General features: G+C 44.9%; 1 protein-coding gene across 1 annotated transcript in view; it reads right to left on the reverse strand.

Annotated features, from left to right (window-relative positions):
• The window catches only part of LOC310779647 (myotubularin-like), a gene marked incomplete at both ends in the record, with an annotated part of 20,764 nt that extends 8,096 nt beyond the window's left edge, over positions 1-12,668 (reverse strand). The window contains 5 exons of the mRNA XM_083640151.1: positions 1,946-2,128; positions 3,393-3,578; positions 4,435-4,584; positions 7,117-7,175; positions 12,662-12,668. Of these exons, the coding sequence (XP_083496277.1) occupies positions 1,946-2,128; positions 3,393-3,578; positions 4,435-4,584; positions 7,117-7,175; positions 12,662-12,668 (585 nt within the window). The remainder of the gene's footprint in view (positions 1-1,945; positions 2,129-3,392; positions 3,579-4,434; positions 4,585-7,116; positions 7,176-12,661) is intronic.
• Positions 12,669-18,884: the final 6,216 nt, after the last annotated feature.

Here is an 18,884-nt window from a genome sequence, read left to right on the forward strand (position 1 = left end):
GCCGCGCGTAACCTGGGCATCGATGAGTCAATGGTGAGGCGTTGGACGGTGCAGCAGGAGGAACTGTCTCAGCACGGAATATTATAGGAGTGTGAAAACATCCACAATCACCAACGGGTTCCAAAACGCTGGACTGCTGCGGGATGAAGAGGATGACGCCGCCACAGCTGGCGCTGAGGGCCGTCAGAGGCTTCAGAGGCTGTTCGATGCCGACAGTGACGAAGAGGAGTTCGTTGGTTTTGAGTGACAATGAAGGAGAGAGGAGAGTGGTTGACGAAGCCACCCTGAACCTGTTCGTTTCCGACACTGAAGATGAGGACTTTGGTGGTTTCAGTACGCAGGAAGAAGAGGAAGACGAGGATTAGTGACTTGACTTCTCTGGTTACAGGTTTGCTGCACATATACGGTAGCCTATTGTTGTGTGATTTTGTCTGGGGATTAGTGACCTGACTTTTGTTTTGTTTTGTTGAAATGTTAATAAATGGGAGCTTCCCCAAACAGCCATCTCTTTCCCGACATTCCTCTCTGTGCACGAACCCTTTCATATGGTAATTAAACATCAAAACACCCGCGGCTTATAGACCGGTGCGGCTTATAGAAGAAAAAAATAGTCAATTTTGGTCCCGCGGCTTATAGACCGGTGCGTCTTATAGTCCGGAATTTACGGTAATGGAGATTTTAACTCGGACCCTAAGGGAAATCTTAACCTAAGGTGCTTTGTGCAACTGGGCCCAGGCTCTTTATATTTTAGAGTAGACCCAACAATTGAAACACTTCTCACATGCACCAGCTATTTTACTGCACAGGTCATGTGACAATTGAAACAATTTTCCCAACAAGAGCAGCCCTTAGTGATGGCAGCAGGGAAAGACCCCTTTAACAGGGAAGAAGCCTTGAGCAAACTTGGCTCTTACTTACTGTTATATTGCATTTTTAGAATAAGATTATCCACCTTATTTTTGAATGCCCCACTGTAAAAATAATTATGGGTACAAGGTCCGGTTTGACGTGACTTATTGTTGCCGCTTGCCATTTCCTTTGTTATACTCTTTGGCTGCAGACCCGAATTATAAACCGGAAACCAGAGTACGTTATAAAAGTTATAAATATAGTCACGTTATAAACAACTAACCAACGCTGGGGGTCTGTATGGAAACAGTGTTACTCGAAATGGTTAAAAGTTAAATCAATTTGGTCATTCAGTGGCGTTTTACTGCCATGTAAAGTAACTAACGCTAGCCGTTACCCATAACACAGTAGCCGACTACCCATAATGCATTACGTTATCCCAGCACCCGAACGACATTTAATGCATAAAATAAAGCTCAAAACGAAACCCAGATTTCTAAATATCCGTTATTTTTGATAAACTGAGCACACAAGGGTAATCGAAATGGTTACTTTGACCGTCTACATTTTTTTCTAAACTTATAAAAGTGACATATTAACCCTTACGGCTGTAGAGCAGAATGGCTCTGCTGTAAAACCCTCAGACGTTTTTTTTTGTCAAGTTAAAACCGTCTTTATTACAGCGGAAGAAGCACCCATAGGCATCATGGCAGCTAGAAATAAGGTGGATAAGGTAAGATCAGATTATTTTTCACATAGCAGATTTGTCATTAGAAAGATAAGTATACACAAGCAACTGCTTTTGCATTACTTTATGTGCTGAATCCTGAGGGCATAAATACATGACTGAAATGAGAGCTCATTGAGACATAATACATGAAATAAATATGATACTGTACACTTAGAGATTAATTTACAAGATACACACATACCCACACACTCCCTTACCTTAATATGTTCACACACACTCCCTTACCTTAATATGTTCACACACACTCCCTTACCTTAATATGTTCTGTCTCTCTCTCTCTCTCTCTCTCACACACACACACACACACACACACACACACCCACACCCACACACACACACCCTTACCTTAATATGTTCGAGCCAGTGTGTAGACTCCAGGCTGGAAAGCCAATGGGATTCCTCCACATTGGGGTAGACAATGTCTTTGAGCTTCTTGAGGGATTCCCTCATAACATGGATGTTGTGGATATCCAGGAAGACCAGCTCTGCGTTCTGGTACTCATCCCCCTCATAGCCTCCTCCCGTGGCCTGGAGAGTGCAAAGATCCAAAGAAGAACGGTCCAGGGTCAGGTTGCATCTAACCTTGGCTTTTCTATTCTAAAACTGTAACAGTTTCTTACACATCAGAATCAAAATCAGGTTTATTGCCACAATATGCAAGCATTACATACGAGGAATTTGTCTTAGTGTAAGTATGCAGCGTAGTGGTCATATCAATATTTAGAGATAAAGAAATAGGAAAAATATCCAAAGACAATCACAACATTGCAAGTGTAAGTGCAGAGTAGTGCTGTAGTTCCACCATCAGTTTCAGTTTTGTGTTTGTTTATTTATAGTGCAACATCACCCCAAGGGCTCCGTGTACACTTAACAGAATAAAAGCATTTTCAGCAAATCGCTGTATGCTTGCAGCCTACGCAGAGAGTGATACTGTAGTGGTGTAGATAGGAAGAAAGTGTATCAAGCTTGGCCCAGCACTCCAGATGTATAATACAAATGGTATCATAGGTGAATTTTGAGACGACAGAGCGCACAAGGCTCAAATTCAGAGATTCTGGTAGACTAAAACCAAGCACTTTTAAGGACCTCTATGCTCAGTAAATCCAAGCACATTAATCAATGTACACATGGCTTTACATACATCATTTGCCTTTATTTTGTTGAAGATTGACGAAACTATCTTGAATATGTCACATCGTCAATTTATCAAAATCTATTTGCTAGTGCACATTTCCATCTCCTGTATGCTCACATCCAAGATATCATTACAATTTTTAGGTTGTTTTCCTAATTAAGGTATGACGATTTCAAAAATCATGTTATTTTTTATTATATTTTTTGCGTTTTTTTTCTTCTTCTTTCCTGTAACGTACGGTTCAGGCAGCTGGATTCACGCGAGATCATGAGATCACGATCACACGATAAATCCATCTTGCCACGCTCCAATCTATTGATTTGAATCTGAACCACCAGGGGTTCGCACCAATCAGCATCCAGAGGCAGCTACAGGCGGGCTTTGGTGTGATGCCAGTGAGAAGCTAGTCCGTAATAGACATGATAGACAGATGTTTCATCCAATCACCTGCCCGGTATTTTTTTGAAAGTTCCTGCCCTTTGAATCGGTTTCCCCAGCGACTCGTTCCCAGATGGTGATACGAAAACAAACCATCCGGCAGCGTCAGGTTCCAGTTTCGGAGCCGTACAAACATTCAACCAAACAAATGATCTCACTTGTTGTTGTCTTGTAACTATCTCACTCTTTGACCCCAAGAGTAAATCCTCTCCTCCTGACCTTGTTAGCCACGGCGTTGACGTTGGGCCGGGCATCGAAAATGGTGAGCTTGGTGGTGCCGTTGGCCTCCCGAACCAGGTCCAGGTAGCGCTCGTCGTCCTTGTTCCGTTTACCGGACATACCAACTAGCGGCTGGCTGCAGCGGGCGATCACTGCCTGGTTCTCCCTGTGGATCCACGATAGCACCTTAGAGAGAGAGAGAGGGGGGGGGGGGGGTCAGATCGATCAGTACCTGAGGAAGGATGAGGGCAGTGGGAAAGAGGTGAAATTACTGAAATTATGTTAGATTATATAATGTATGGCTCATCTGTTCTAATATAATAGATATATGGAGGAACTACCAGGTAGTAGGGGTGGGGCAGAGTTTCCATTATCCGGTAATTGCCGGACTTTTACCGTTATAATTAATCAAAGTCCGACAAATTAAAATCTGCCGGTCAGTAAATCCGGTGAAAATAATCCCCTCGACTCAGCACAATTTGAGTTGTATTAAAATAGGCTCAAATTACATTTCCACACAGCTCCTCCTATTAAATAGCCTAAATGAATATTTGTATGTGTAGGTTATTATAGTTCAATGATGTTCATCATGTCTTCATTTATACATAGACGTTTGTGTTTTCTTGTGTTGCTGAAAAGCAACTGGTTGACATGTCATACCCAGCTGTCAGTGCAACTGCTTCTGAAGACGACGAGAGTTGACTCGTCGAAACTGTCAAGGTAAATAAATAACATCTATAAAGCTATGTCTGAACACAAGAAAACACAAACGTCTATGTGTAGGTTATAGTGTAGGCTACTGTATGTATGATGAACGAAACAACAAAACATAGCCTAATTCACATTTAGGATGCACGCACAGCAGCTCACAGGTGGAGTAGTGTGGCTATTCCGCGCCTGCATATCGGCATGCAGAGAGAGAGAGAGAGAGAGAGATGAAAGGAGAAAGAGAGAGAGAGCTACACCCTTCCACAACGTTTCATGAAAATCGGCCCGGTACTTTTTCCGTAATCCTGCTAATAGACGGACAAACAAAACTCACCGGTATGCGTCCTCTTGACCTGAAGGTGGCGACTCTCCGGAGGTCCTCCTCTGTGGCTTTGAAGGGCACAGCCAATATAGTGGGGTAGGTGTCGCACAACTCGTAGGTCTTATTGATGAACGTGATGCGCCACTTGTCATTGGGTAAGCCCTGGAGAAGCCAATGACAATCATCAGCTACTGATTGAACATCCTGCATTATCTACTCTATAGAGCCAAAGTAACCGCCTACTTCCTGCTTCAGCTACAAACCAGCTGCGAAACAATAAATATGAATGGTGCCATGAACGCAACATGCATGTATTGTATTTTGAAAATACATAAAAATAAACTTTATAAAAACCGATAAAGAGCTGCAACAATTAGTCAATTCATCAATTCCCGAGATATCTGACATAACAGTATCCCTGGAAATGATGTGCCATGGCTGCAGTTATGGCTGGCTCCACGGGCTCCCAAAATCATGGCTGACAGACAGACAGACACCGCCCACCCACCTTGGTGCCGTCGTGCAAATGTGCGCCATCGGCTCATACTACATCAGAGTTGCTCGAGTGACATCACTGATGACATCACAACTGCCTGAGTGACATCACAGTTGGGCAAACAGTTGCTTGAGTGACATCACTGATGGCATCACAATTGATCAAGTGACATCACTGATGACATCACAATCATGACCCACACTGCCGCCACACACACTGCCACCCACTTTTCCAATTTTAATTAACCGCTGATGCAGCAAAAACGTATCTTCACTGCATGATATTCTCCCACATTGAATACTGTTTCACAAACTGGTCGTTCGCAGGTGCCACTGTCATAAAACCCATTGAACAACTTTACCATAGAGCCATCAAGGTATTTGCTAGAAAACCATTGTCATACCACCACTGTAACATTCTGGAACAACACCGCTTTTTGAGCTGTGAAAATGTCAAAGTCTTAAAAAGTGCTTGTTTTTTCTACAAATGCCTTCATGGACTAGCTCCCCCGCCTATAAATGAATTCATCCACAGAAACAGAACTAGTGGATTTGGCACCAGGTCTGACACTAGAGGTGACTGTAAGGTCCAGCGCAGACTGACCACGTTTGGTCAGAACGTCCTCTCAGTTGAAGGCAGCCAAACGTGGAACAGCCTGCCAGTCTCCATAAGGGAAAGCCCCACACTTGCCACTTTTAAGGGTTCACTGAATGAATGGCTGAACACCCACCAGTCTTGTAACCACAGGTAACAAAGTCTACTTCTGAACTTTTTTTAAATGGTTTTCCTGTAAATGTTATACTGTTATGTTTTTTGAGTGTAATACTGTTACTTGTGTTTTACTGTTTTGCATATGTATGCTGGTTTTACTTATGTAAAACACTTTGATACCTATGTTTTACTGTTTTATTATTCTGTTTTTATGTTTTTATGTCTTATGTTTCAGGGACAACGGATGGAAACTAGCCTTGCGCTAAATCCGGTGATTTTTACACTTTTATTATGTCAGGGCCGTAGCCAGGGTTCCGAAATAGGGGAGGTCCAGCAAGGGGAGGCGGAAAAAATTGAGTTTCCCCCCCCCCCTTTTTAAGCCATATTTAGAGTAATATATCATTTTAAATCAACATTAGGATTATACTGTTGTGATGTCATTATTCAGTATATTCTCTTTCATGTCACCACCTGCTCAGCTCTCCTGTCAACATAATTGTAACTAACAAACACAAACTGTTTTAGCCAAATTCATATCAAAATGACACCTACAAACACAGGTACACAACCCAAGCCGTACACAACACACAAAGTCATCATCGATAATAAAAAAAACATACAGAGGGACCTGTTGGCTGGCAAGAACATGTATTTATTAGAAGGATGTGAGAGTTTAGTAACCTTAAATGGTTTTAAGGCTATGGTAAAATCTCTTGAGAACAGGCTGTCTGTATGCAAATGTTTTATTTGATCATTTTAATGTTTTTCAATTGTATGTGTTTATGTGTTTGTTTGTTGTAACTTTGTGTTGCTGCTGTTTCTTGGCCAGGTCTCTCTTGTAAAAGAGATCTTTGATCTCAATGGGACAAACCTGGTTAAATAAAGGCTAAAAAAAAAAAAAAAAAAAAAAAAAAAAAAAATTAAAACTCTGAAATATTAGGGGAGGTCCGGACCTCCCCGTGCTCATAGCTAGCTACGGCCCTGTTCCAGATGTTTTTATCTGTTCCATGGTTATTGTGTTAATCAATTTTGCATTGTCCCGTCTAAATAAATAAATCAAATCAAATCAAAGCCTTTTAGTCATAAAGATTATATCTTCCAGACTGAAATGTTATAACAGAAGTGGAGTATTGGCCAGAATTACATTTGGACACTTATTCAGCGGGTATTTTGCATGTTGCGTTCAGGTGCACTGTAAAAATCTTTTTTTTTTTTTTTTTTTACATCTCTTGCCACCAGGGGGTGCTGCAGCGCCCACCGCACCGTGCTTCCAGCGCCGTTGCACACACACACACACACACACACACACACACACACACACACACACACACACACACACACACACACACACACACACACACACCAGTGATGTGCATTTACTGTGATATAACTGCAATATCTGACTGAAAGCCTTGTTCATATTGAACAGTAAATAATGGTGCAATACTAAACCATGTGCTGTGATCGTCAAAATAGGGCCTGGGTACCAGTCCTTTCCTTGTCAGTCCAACAGGGGGAGCTGCTGATCTGAAAGTGCCCATAGAGTCTAGAATATCAGAGCACAATATTATTCACCACACAAATACAGTACACATGTGTTTACCGTGCTACTCCTGTATAGACAGAGACAGAAAATGTTCAACATGCTTTACTTTCCCAGCATATTATGCCTATCTATCTATCTATCTATCTATCTATCTATCTATCTATCTATCTATCTATCTATCTATCTAGATATAGATATATATATGGGCTACTGTAACAAGTTCATCCAAACAAACAAACTGAGTGATAAAAGCAGAAAATGTGCTTGTAGGTTTGCAGACTTGGTTTATGGATTTGATTAATGTGTTTCAGGTTTCAGTGATTGTGTCCTCTAAGTTCAGGTTTTAGTGTGTAAACAATTAAAACTGTGATAATATAGATTGACCTTAATAAGGTTTAAATCAAATATTATAGGTTTAAATACAATAATTTGAACCACAATAAACCACCACTCAGCTCCTCACTCTCTGCTCCTGTCAAATCCAACATGTTGCCTCTAGCAACAGATCACAAACCACCAGACGTGTTTCTTATTGGCTGCTGACTGGACTGGACATGGAAGTGAAAGTCAAGAGTCAGGACTTTTCAGAGACGCTACTGCCTTCAAGTGCTGCTCGTAAACTCTACCCCTGCTCAATGTATCACATCTATACTGTGAGTTCAACTGGTTTTAGAGTGAGAGAGATGAGTTCAGGTGCTGCAGGTTGAAGTTAAAAGCATGTGTTTTATGCTTCAACATTTTAGAACTCCTCGACCAGCTGCTGACTGCGGGGAATAAACTAGAAGTGATGATTAACTTGTTTCTATGACAGATTCAATCATATTCAGGCCAGCTCCTCGCTCTGTGTGGTGAAGGAGGTAAAGTCCTGGTTTATCTGAAGGCACCTGAAGGCACCATGAGGCTAGGCTGGTTTGGTGGGAAAAAGAGAAGAAAAACCTGGAACAGAACTTGAACAGACATGACAGTGTTACACATACTATTACTATAACTACTACTAGTAAATAAGTAAGTAGGCCTACTGTAAGTGAGTGAGCACCGTTTTAAGTACAGAGCAAAGTCACAAAGTGCTTCACAAGAGACAAATAGTTCAAATAAAAGCAGAAAACAGTCTAAAAAAGTATTTGGCTGCTAGATAGAGATAGATAAATACTTTACTTTACTTTACTTTATTTCATTTGGCAATGAAATAAAAGCGACGTACATACAGAAAATAACAAGCATAGATCATGTAACATACATAGTGGAAAGCAGAGATAATGAAGAAGTTAAAATAAAGAACCAAAAACAAAGAGACAGTTGAAGGTCCGTGGGCAGCATGTAATAGAGATGGAGAAGTCAGGTTAGGGGGGGGTAAAATGGAGAGAAAAGAGATGAGTTTTTAGCCGATTGCGGAAGATGGGGAGAGATTCTGATGTCCTGACCAAGGGGGGGAGCTCGTTCCACCATTTGGGGGCGAGACACGAAAAAAGACGAGCTTGAGCCCGCGAAGCAAGGGGGGGGCGAGACGGCTTGCACTAGTGGAGGGGCGGAGGGAGGGTTGGCACGTGACCAAGGGTTGAAGGTATTGGGCGGCAGTTGAGTGGACAGCTCTGTGTGTGAGGACAAGGGTTTTGAATTTGATGCCTGACAGGATGGGGAGCCAGTGGAGGTCATGGAGGAGAGGGGTGACGTGAGAGAATTTGGGTTGGTTGAATACAAGGCGGGCAGCAGAATTTTGGATGAGTTGAAGGGGTTGGATGGCAGAGGAGGGGAGACCGGCTAAAAGAACATTACAATAATCAAGACGAGATAAAACCATGGCCTGAACTAAAATTTGGGTTGCTTCTGAGGTTAAAAAAGGGCGGATCTTTCTGATGTTGAAGAGGGAGAATCTACAGGAGCGTGCCGTTGCTGTAATGTGGGCAGAGAAGGATAGTTGGTTGTCAATGGTGATTCCGAGATTTTTGGCAGATTGGGAGGACAGATCGGATAGGGGGGAGTCGTTGCAGGGGAAGAAGAGAAGTTCGGTTTTGTCGGGGTTGAGTTTGAGATGGTGAGAAGACATCCAGTTGCTAATATCTTTGAGGCAGGCAGAGATACGGGAAGAGATATGAGAGTCCGATGGGAGCAAGGAGAGATAGAGCTGTGTGTCGTCTGCGTAGGAGTGATAGGAGAACCCGTGAGAGGAAATGACATGACCCAAAGATCTCATGTAGAGAAGAAAGAGGACCTAAGACAGAACCCTGGGGGACACCCGTGGTGAGAGTGCAGGGGTCCGAAAGAGTTCCTCTCCAGAGGACCTGAAAAGAGCGGTTAGATAAGTACGAGGAGAACCAGGAAAGTGCAGAGCCGGTGATGCCAAGGTCGGATAGGGTGGACAGTAGAATTTGGTGGTTGATGGTATCAAAAGCGGCGGACAGATCAAGAAGAATGAGGATGGAGGAAAGAGACGTACGGGACAGTACGGGCCAGTACGGGCCAAAGCCCGTACTGTCTTTGGCCGTAACTCCTTCCACTTTGCCGCAGCAAATGACTGGAACACACTTCAAAACACACTCAAACTCACAGCTCTCATATCTCTCAACATGTTCAAACACACCCTGAAACAGCTCGTAGTCGACCGCTGCACCTGCCGTTAGGCCTCTCCCTCCCTCTCTCCCCCTATAGTCCCATCATTCATTCCCAGCAACCCCCCTCCTTCTGCATCTTTGTTGATTGAATGTTGTTGTTTGCTTCCTGATTTTACTTCTGTCTTGTCGTTATTTACTATATGTATTTTATATGTATTGCCTTGTGCTGACCTGATGTACTGTTTGTAATGTTTTTTACCCTTGCTGCGGCCCCTTGGCCAGGTCACCATTGTAAATGATAATTTGTTCTCAACGGTTTTTACCTGGTTAAATAAAGGTAAAAAAAAAAAAAAAAAATGCAGCTTTGGCAGAGTGAAGGGCGGAGGTGACAGAGAGAAGAGCTGTTTCAGTGGAGTGTGCAGGTTTGAAGCCAGATTGAAGGGGGTCGGAGAGGTTGTGAAGGGAGAGATAAGAAGATAATTGACCAGATACTGTGCGTTCGAGTGATTTGGAGATGAAGGAGAGGAGGGAGACGGGGCGGTAATTGTTGATGGCGGAGGGGTCGAGGGACGGTTTCTTGAGGAGTGGTTTGATTATGGCTGTTTTTAGGGCAGAGGGAAAAATACCAGAGGAGAGGGAGGAGTTGATGAGGGAGGTGAGATAGATAGCAATGTCAGGGGAGATGGACTGAAGGAGGGATGAGGGGATAGGATCTAGGGGGCAGGAGGTGGCACAGGCTGAAAGAATGATTTTAAGGAGACCATCAGAGGAGAGGGGAGAGAAGAATGACATGGAGGCAGGAGGTTGTGAAGAAGAGGAGGTGAGAGAGGGGGTGAGGAGGGATGGTGAGGGAAATGATGAGCTAATGGCAGCAACCTTATTGATGAAGAAGGAGGAGAAATCGTTGGCAGAAAGGGAGGAGGGAGGGGGCGGAGGAGGCGGATTGAGGAGGGACGTGAAGGTCTGGAATAGTTTGCGGGGATTAGAAGCAGAGGATTGAATAGTGGAAATGTAGAAGGAGGTTTTGCCAGGCCACCGGGCATTTGCCCGACGTGCCCGATTATGCAGTCCGCGCCTGGGTGAGGGAGGCTTCATCGGGGGATAGGAGAAATAATTGATCGGCGGAGGGGAGGAGGGAGAGGCTGGCGGAGGATAGGGATGAGGGTGAGAGAGATTTGACGTTGCGCCGGGAGGAAATGGGGAGGGAAGGGGGAGGGTGAGAGGTTAGTCTCTTAGAACAGACGAGTTGGCTTCCGCAATTTTCAAATGCTTCTGCCATACCGTCTGTACTTCGTGGGGGAGAATCATGCACCAACCGGAATGGGAAGTAGAAAGGCGGGTTTTCTGCTCATTAGTCCAATCAGAATCGCAGAAAGGCGGGTCTTCCGCTCATTAGTCCAATCAGAATCCAATATGCCGCATTTTTCGTGGACACACGTGTCGTGATTGGTCGGATTCCGTCAAACTTCTTTCCTGTCTGAAGGTTTTTTTCCTAACTTCCTTGTGCATGTTCTGGGGGTGTAACGTACAGACTGTGTATAGCTGCATTCGCCGGATGTAGATGAGACAGTCTGTTTTAAGAGACTAGTGAGGGGTGGGAGGGGAGATTGGGAGGGAGAAGGAAATGAAGAAGTGATCGGAAACGTGGAGAGGGGTGACTGAGAGGTTGGAGATGCAGCAGGAACGGGTGAAGATGAGGTCAAGGAGGTTACCGGCTTTATGGGTGGGAGGGGAGGTAGATAGTGACACATCTAAAGATGAAAAGAAGTTGAGAAAGGGGGTATGAGAAGAGTTAAGTGGGGGATGTAAATAGATAGTATTGATTTATGTGTCGTGCACCACAAGGTGCCCAGCCTGCATGGGCTTACAAGACACCATGCATCAAGTTCATCCAAACAAACAAACAAACAAACAAACAAACAAACAAACAAACAACAAACAAACAAACAAACAAACAAACAAACATGCAGATACATTGAGTACATCTAAACAAACAAATAAACAAAAAAACATAATAATCAAAGTCATTCATTTATAAACAGCGTCTCCATTTTCAGTTTCATGTTCTGTAATAAAAGTGGCCACAGTGAAAACTTCCTCTCTGAATAACCATTCCAACTTAACATCATCTGACCAGACCAACTCAGACTTCTTGTTTTTAATTTTCTCAAAGAAAAGCAGTCTTGGTTCCTCATAACTGAATGAAACAACAAATGAAATGCTTTTTGAAAGAGTCAACGGTCTCAGAGCTTCAGTCCAGTGGAAGAGTGTTCACAGTTTAGAGCTTTAGCATCAGCTTTAAATTGTGTTCACACCAAACACGATTTTGCAAAATCACGCGGTGAGATTACAAAGTCAATGCAAAGTTTGCAAACACACGAAAAGACGCCATTTCTTTGGGTCAGGACCCCTTGGTGTCATTTTTTAAGGCACTGAGTACCCCTTTTACATCATTTCTCAATGCCATGAGACTGTAAATTCTGTTACTGTTCTGACTCCTGGTTCAGTTTACTCTACTGGTCCATTACCGCCACCTAGTGGACATTAGTTCTAGTATCTATCTTTCCTTTAGTTTCGGTTTCATTTCAGTTGAATCAAGAGCAGTCCACCATGTGCTTATGAAAACGTGTTCTCCTTTCACTTTAAGCCTTGGAGTTGATATGTCTGTAAGTAAACTGTCAAATGTTGATAGAATGAATGTTTTAATGGTAAAATTGTTCTTTAGAAGGAAAATGTTAGTTTATTTGTCAAATGAATGTAGACTACACATGCTGGTAATTGCTTCACTTGTTAGCTTGCTAGCTACTGTAACTGAGGGGTACTGCAAGGCCTATGCTAAGCTAATAGCTTGCTAATTCATATTCTAATACTTACCTGAGTTACTTACCATCCTGCATATTTGTTTTAAATTGAAATACTTGCCTGCCGTATGCTTACCTGGCATGTTACCTGTGAAGAGAAATAATTGAAATTCATAGTCATTTGATAAGCATGAAACTATGTACATTCTCACTGATGTTACTGTATGCATATATGCACTATGTGTGCAGTGTAGTGATACATGCTTCTTTTGTTGTATTTTTCAGTTTTACAGAAACGACCATCAGTAAAGCCACACGTTTTTGAACAAGACGGTTTTATTGGAGTTTTTGTTCGCTATCTGTCAAGCCTTGCACAGACACGCAATCGTAAGGACAGAATAGTAAAAAGACATTAAATACCAGCGGGCGAAGTCAGTTGGAATCACACTTTAACCAAGCACACTGCATCCAGAGCTCTTCAAAGCAGCAATAAAGAGACAGACACATCATGTCGCAACCACCAGAAGATACGGTGGATCCAATACAAGAATCGTTGGAGAACAAGTCACAGGGCTCTGGTTCCAAGTCTTCTGGAAAAACAAGCAAGTCACTGGGCTCTGGTTCTAAGTCTTCTGGAAAAACAAGAATGTCTTCAGCCAGCGCCGCAGCAACGAAAGCAAGAGCTAAAGCAGAGGCAGCTCGTGTACAGGTCTCCTACGCTGAAAAAGAGGCAGCTATGATGAAGGAGAAAGCGCGACTGGAGGCAGAGCAGCAAAGAGTCGCGACTGAAACAGCACAGCGCAAAGCAGAGGTGGAAGCTAGTCTCTACGTGCTACAAAAAGAGAAGAGTGCCACTGCAGCCTCAGCTGAAGCAGCGGTCTACGAAGCAGCAGTCTACGAAGAAGAAGCTGACGTGGAAGAGGAATCTCTCAGAGACTTACCCCCGAGTACTTCTGAAGATCGTGCTCAGCGTACAAGCCAGTATGTGCAGACTCACTCTTTGATATCACACACGCAGCAAGAAGCTCCAGTCTCACAACCACTGCCTGTCACATCCACTCCTGCGGGAAACCTCCAGCAAGTTGGCCCTGCGCCAAATGAGGACCAACGTCAATTCAACGACCGGCACGAATGTCAATACCACGACCAACGCGACCGTCCGTTCAACGACAGGCATTACAGCACTCAACCTGAAAAGGCAGCAAACATTTCGTCAAAAAAGTACATTAAAGATGAAACGGCAGATGACATGCGAAGAGCGGACTATACACATTATGCCCCTCTTCCAATGTCTCATACATACAGTCTTAGAGAGTATCCATGTGAACCACAAGCCACAGACTTGGCGAAATACCTGCTCAGGAGAGAGATGGTGAGTTCTGGGTTGTTAAAATTTGACGATCATCCAGAAAACTACTGGGCATGGAAAACATCTTTCCAAGATGTCACAAGAGATCTCAATCTATCAGCTAGGGAGGAGCTTGACTTACTCACCAAGTGGCTCGGCCCAGAATCATCTTCACAAGCAATGCGGATCAGGTCGGCGCACGTCCACAATCCAACGGCAGGAGTCGGCATGATTTGGCAGCGATTGGAGGATAGTTACGGCTGTCCTGAAATGATTGAACATGCCCTGCTACAAAAACTGGAGAATGTTCCCAGAATCTCCAACAAGGACAGTCAGCGTCTCAGAGAACTCGGAGACATACTACTCGAGATAGAAGCAGCAAAGTCAGGCGGGCACCTACCTGGTCTGGCATATCTCGACACCGCAAGAGGAGTAAATCCTATAGTGGAAAAGCTTCCCTATGGCCTGCAGGAGCGCTGGGTCACGCAAGGCTCTAAGTACAAGGAAGACCATCGTGTTTCCTTTCCACCATTCGGGTTCTTTGTAAGATTCATATGCAGCCAAGCAAAGATCCGCAATGATCCGAGTTTTGCGTTCTCCACATCCAGCAGCTTGAGCCATTCTAAGCCAGAGAAACCTGCAAGGTACAGTGACCGGACACCAGTGTCAGTAAGAAAAACTGAAGTGTCAGCTACACCTCCAGCTAACCAGGATCCCACATCTGCAAAGAAAACAGATCAACCAAACAATCAGTGCCCCATTCACAACAAGCCACACCCCTTAGCAACGTGCCGTGGATTTAGAAGCAAGCATCTAGATGAAAGGAAGGCCTATTTGAAGGAAATGTTCATCTGTTTCCGGTGTTGTGCATCTACAAAGCACATGGCCAAGGATTGTAAGGCAACTGTGAGGTGCAAGGAGTGTAATAGTGATAAGCACATTTCAGCATTACACCCAGGTCCAGCTCCTTGGTCAGTAGTGGCTCTGGTAACGGAACAAGAGCATGGCGGGGAGCGAGAAAACAGCCCGTCGCCTGAAGTCACATCTAAGTGCACAGAAATATGTGATAAGACACTTGGGCCCAGATCATGTTCCAAAATCTGCCTGGTTCATGTGTACCCCAACAACCGGCCTGATAAGGCTGAGAGAATGTACGCAGTGTTAGATGAACAAAGTAATCGGTCATTGGTGAAGTCAGAGTTCTTCAACCTGTTTGGCATCAATGGTGATTCATCCTCCTACACTCTGAAGACATGCTCGGGCATAATGAAGACAGCAGGAAGAAAAGCCAGCAATTTCACTGTTGCATCAATTGATGGCAAAAACCAGGTAGCACTTCCCTCTCTCCTAGAGTGCAATATGATGCCAGATGACAGATCTGAAATTCCCACGCCGGACATTGCACAGTATTTTCCTCACCTCGAACCAGTTGCAGACAAAATTCCAGCACCTGACCCCAATGCTCCTATCCTTCTGTTGTTAGGCCGGGACATTCTGAGTGTTCACAAAGTACGCGAGCAGTACAATGGTCCGCATAACGCACCTTATGCACAACGACTGGATTTAGGCTGGGTGATTGTGGGCGAGGTCTGCCTGGGAGGAGCTCATAAGCCAGCCAATGTGAACGTCTTCAGGACAAATGTGCTGCAAAATGGACGCACCTCATTTCTCATGCCCTGTAATGGAACAATTCATGTAAAGGAGAAATGCAGTGTTCGTATGCAGCAACATAATTCGGACCCTCCTCTCTGTCCTGAGGAGGTAACTCCCGCTACCAGCACAGACAACATTGGAAGCAAGGTTTTTCAAAGAAACCCAGATGACGACAAACCTGCTCTATCTGTTGATGATCGCATCTTCCTTGAGATAATGGACAGAGACGTCTACATGGATGAAGAAAACCACTGGGTGGCACCCTTGCCATTCCGTTCACCACGCAGGTCTCTCCCGAACAACAGGAGCCAGGCTCTGAAACGTCTCACTACCCTGCAGCGTACACTAGAGAAAAAGACTGATATGAGAGAACATTTTGTTGATTTTATGCAGAAAATCTTCGATAATGGTCAAGCGGAACCAGCACCACCACTCAAGCAAGGTGAAGAGTGTTGGTACTTGCCCATATTTGGGGTGTATCATCCCCAGAAACCGGGGAAGATTCGAGTAGTATTCGACTCGAGTGCCCAGTTTGAAGGCATCTCCTTGAATGACGCACTCCTCAGCGGACCTGACCTAAACAACACACTGCTCGGTGTTCTACTGCGCTTTCGTAAGGAACAAGTAGCCGTTACCGTAGATGTTGAGCAGATGTTTTACTGCTTTAAGGTCCGAGAAGATCACCGCAATTATCTCAGGTTCCTGTGGTTCAAGGATAACGACCTCAGCAAGGGAGTCACAGAGTTCCGCATGAACGTGCATGTTTTTGGAAACAGCCCTTCCCCAGCTGTGGCCATCTATGGCCTGAGACGAGCAGCTGAACTGGGTGAGGAAGAACATGGCTCGGACGCGAAGCAGTTTGTCCATCGTAACTTCTATGTGGATGATGGACTTACCTCAGTGGCCAGTGAAGGTGAAGCCATTGACCTCCTGAAACGCACAAGAAACTTGATGGCAGAGTCAAACATAAGGCTTCACAAAATAGCCTCAAATAGCAACAACGTAATGGAGGCCTTCCCATCAGAGGAGAGAGCAAAGGACCTCAAAGACTTGGATTTAGGTGTGGACCCTCTGCCTCTCCAGCGAAGTCTCGGGGTAAGTTGGAACTTACAGACAGACAGTTTCACGTTCCAAGTGGCACAAGATGCTAAGCCCTTCACACGGAGAGGAATACTTTCGACTGTGAATAGCCTATATGACCCCCTGGGATTTGTTGCCCCCATTACAATGCAGGGGAAAGCACTGGTCCGGGAACTTTCCTCAGAGCAATATGAATGGGACGAACCTCTACCTGCAGAAAAAGAAGCATCATGGAGGACGTGGACCGCGTCACTCACTGAGCTCAAACAACTCCAGATACACAGGCCCTACGTACCAGTTTCATTGTCATGCACTCAGAAGAGAGAGATATGCATCTTTTCAGATGCTTCGACAACAGCAATAGCAGCCGTAGCTTACCTCAGGGTCATAGACACTGATGGTCACTGTCATGTGGGATTTATCATGGGCAAAGCGAAGCTGGCACCATACCCTGCTCACACCATTCCACGCTTAGAACTCTGTGCGGCTGTCTTAGCAGTTGAACTTGCAGAACTGATCACAGAAGAGAGTGACATTGAACTGCATGGAGTCAAGTTCTACACAGATAGTAGAATCGTCCTAGGCTATATCAACAACACCTCTCGGCGATTCTATGTGTACGTTGCAAATAGAGTGACCCGGATCAGGAAATCCACAACACCAGAACAGTGGCACCATGTTGGCACGGATCAGAATCCAGCGGATCATGGAACCAGGTTCATTCCAGCAGCTCGCCTACGGCACACTAGCTGGCTCTCAGGTCCAGAGTTCTTGAGACAGGCTGATCGAGAGGTCGACAAGGAAGTGGAATCCTTTGAACTTGTGGAGCCATCACATGATGCAGAGATTCGTCCACAAGTGACCACGCTTGTCACAAACGCTACAGAACAGTTGCTTGGGTCACATAGATTTGAACGCTTCTCAAGTTGGGAGTCCCTCGTGAGAGGTATGGCAACACTTACTCACGTTGCAAAGTCATTTTCTCAGACTTCTCGCACGAAACACTGCTCAGGCTGGCACTGCTGCGACAATCTGCACACTACAGAACTCTCACAAGCGAAGACAGCCATCATTCAGTGTGTGCAGCATGAAGCTTATAACGCAGAGCTCAAGAGTCTCTCAAAAGAGGGAGGGATCTCTCACCAAAGCCCTCTCAAGAAACTTGATCCCTTTATTGACGAGGAAAGGTTGTTGAGAGTGGGAGGTCGCTTACAGTCAGCGGATCTGTCAGAACTGGAAAAGCACCCTCTGATAATCCCAGCCAATCAACATGTAGCCACCCTGCTAGTCAGGCATTACCACAACCAAGTAGCTCACCAAGGCCGTCAATTCACTGAAGGCGCATTGCGCACAGCAGGACTCTGGGTTGTTGGAGGTAAGAGACTAATTTCCAGTGTCGTCCATAAATGTGTCACTTGCAGGAAATTAAGAGGACGGCTAGAGGAACAGAAAATGGCCAACTTACCGGCCGACAGAGTCACTGTGGATCCACCATTCAGTCATGTGGGCTTAGATGTTTTCGGGCCATGGGGTGTCACAACCCGCCGCACCAGAGGACATAGTGCTGAAAACAAAAGATGGGCTGTGATATTTACTTGCCTGAGCACTCGAGCAGTTCATCTGGAGGTTATCGAGTCGATGTCAACTTCCAGCTTTGTCAATGCCTTGCGTCGGTTCCTGTCTATCAGAGGACCAGTAAAGCACCTCCGGTCAGACCGAGGTACGAACTTCATCGGAGCCTGCAAGGAATTGAAAGTCAATGTAAAGGATCCAGAGATCAAAGGATACTTGTTGGACCAAGGCTGCACTTGGACCTTCAATGCACCTCATTCATCTCACATGGGAGGAGTGTGGGAGCGAATGATCGGTGTAGCTCGACGCATTCTTGACGGTCTGCTGCTAAAAACCTCAACCACACGCCTCACACATGAGGTATTGACCACTCTTATGGCTGAAGTCATGGCCATAATGAATGCTAGACCTTTAGTTCCTATTTCCACCGACCCTGAAAGGCCTGAAGTTCTCTCACCTGCAATGCTTCTGACCCAGAAAGCCAGTGCTGTGTCAGCACCACCCGGAGACTTCGAGCTCAAGGACCTCTACAAAAGCCAGTGGAGACAGGTCCAAAGTCTCGCAGACTGTTTCTGGAAGAAGTGGAGACAGGAGTATCTTGCGACATTGCAGACAAGGAGGAAGTGGCAAGGAGAGAGACCCAACCTTCAAGAAGGTGATGTCGTCTTACTTAAGGACAGTCAAGTGAAGCGTAATGAGTGGCCTG

This window comes from Poromitra crassiceps (genome assembly GCF_964638095.1).
Source record: "Poromitra crassiceps genome assembly, chromosome: 7".
Classification (NCBI taxonomy): Eukaryota; Metazoa; Chordata; class Actinopteri; order Beryciformes; family Melamphaidae; genus Poromitra; species Poromitra crassiceps.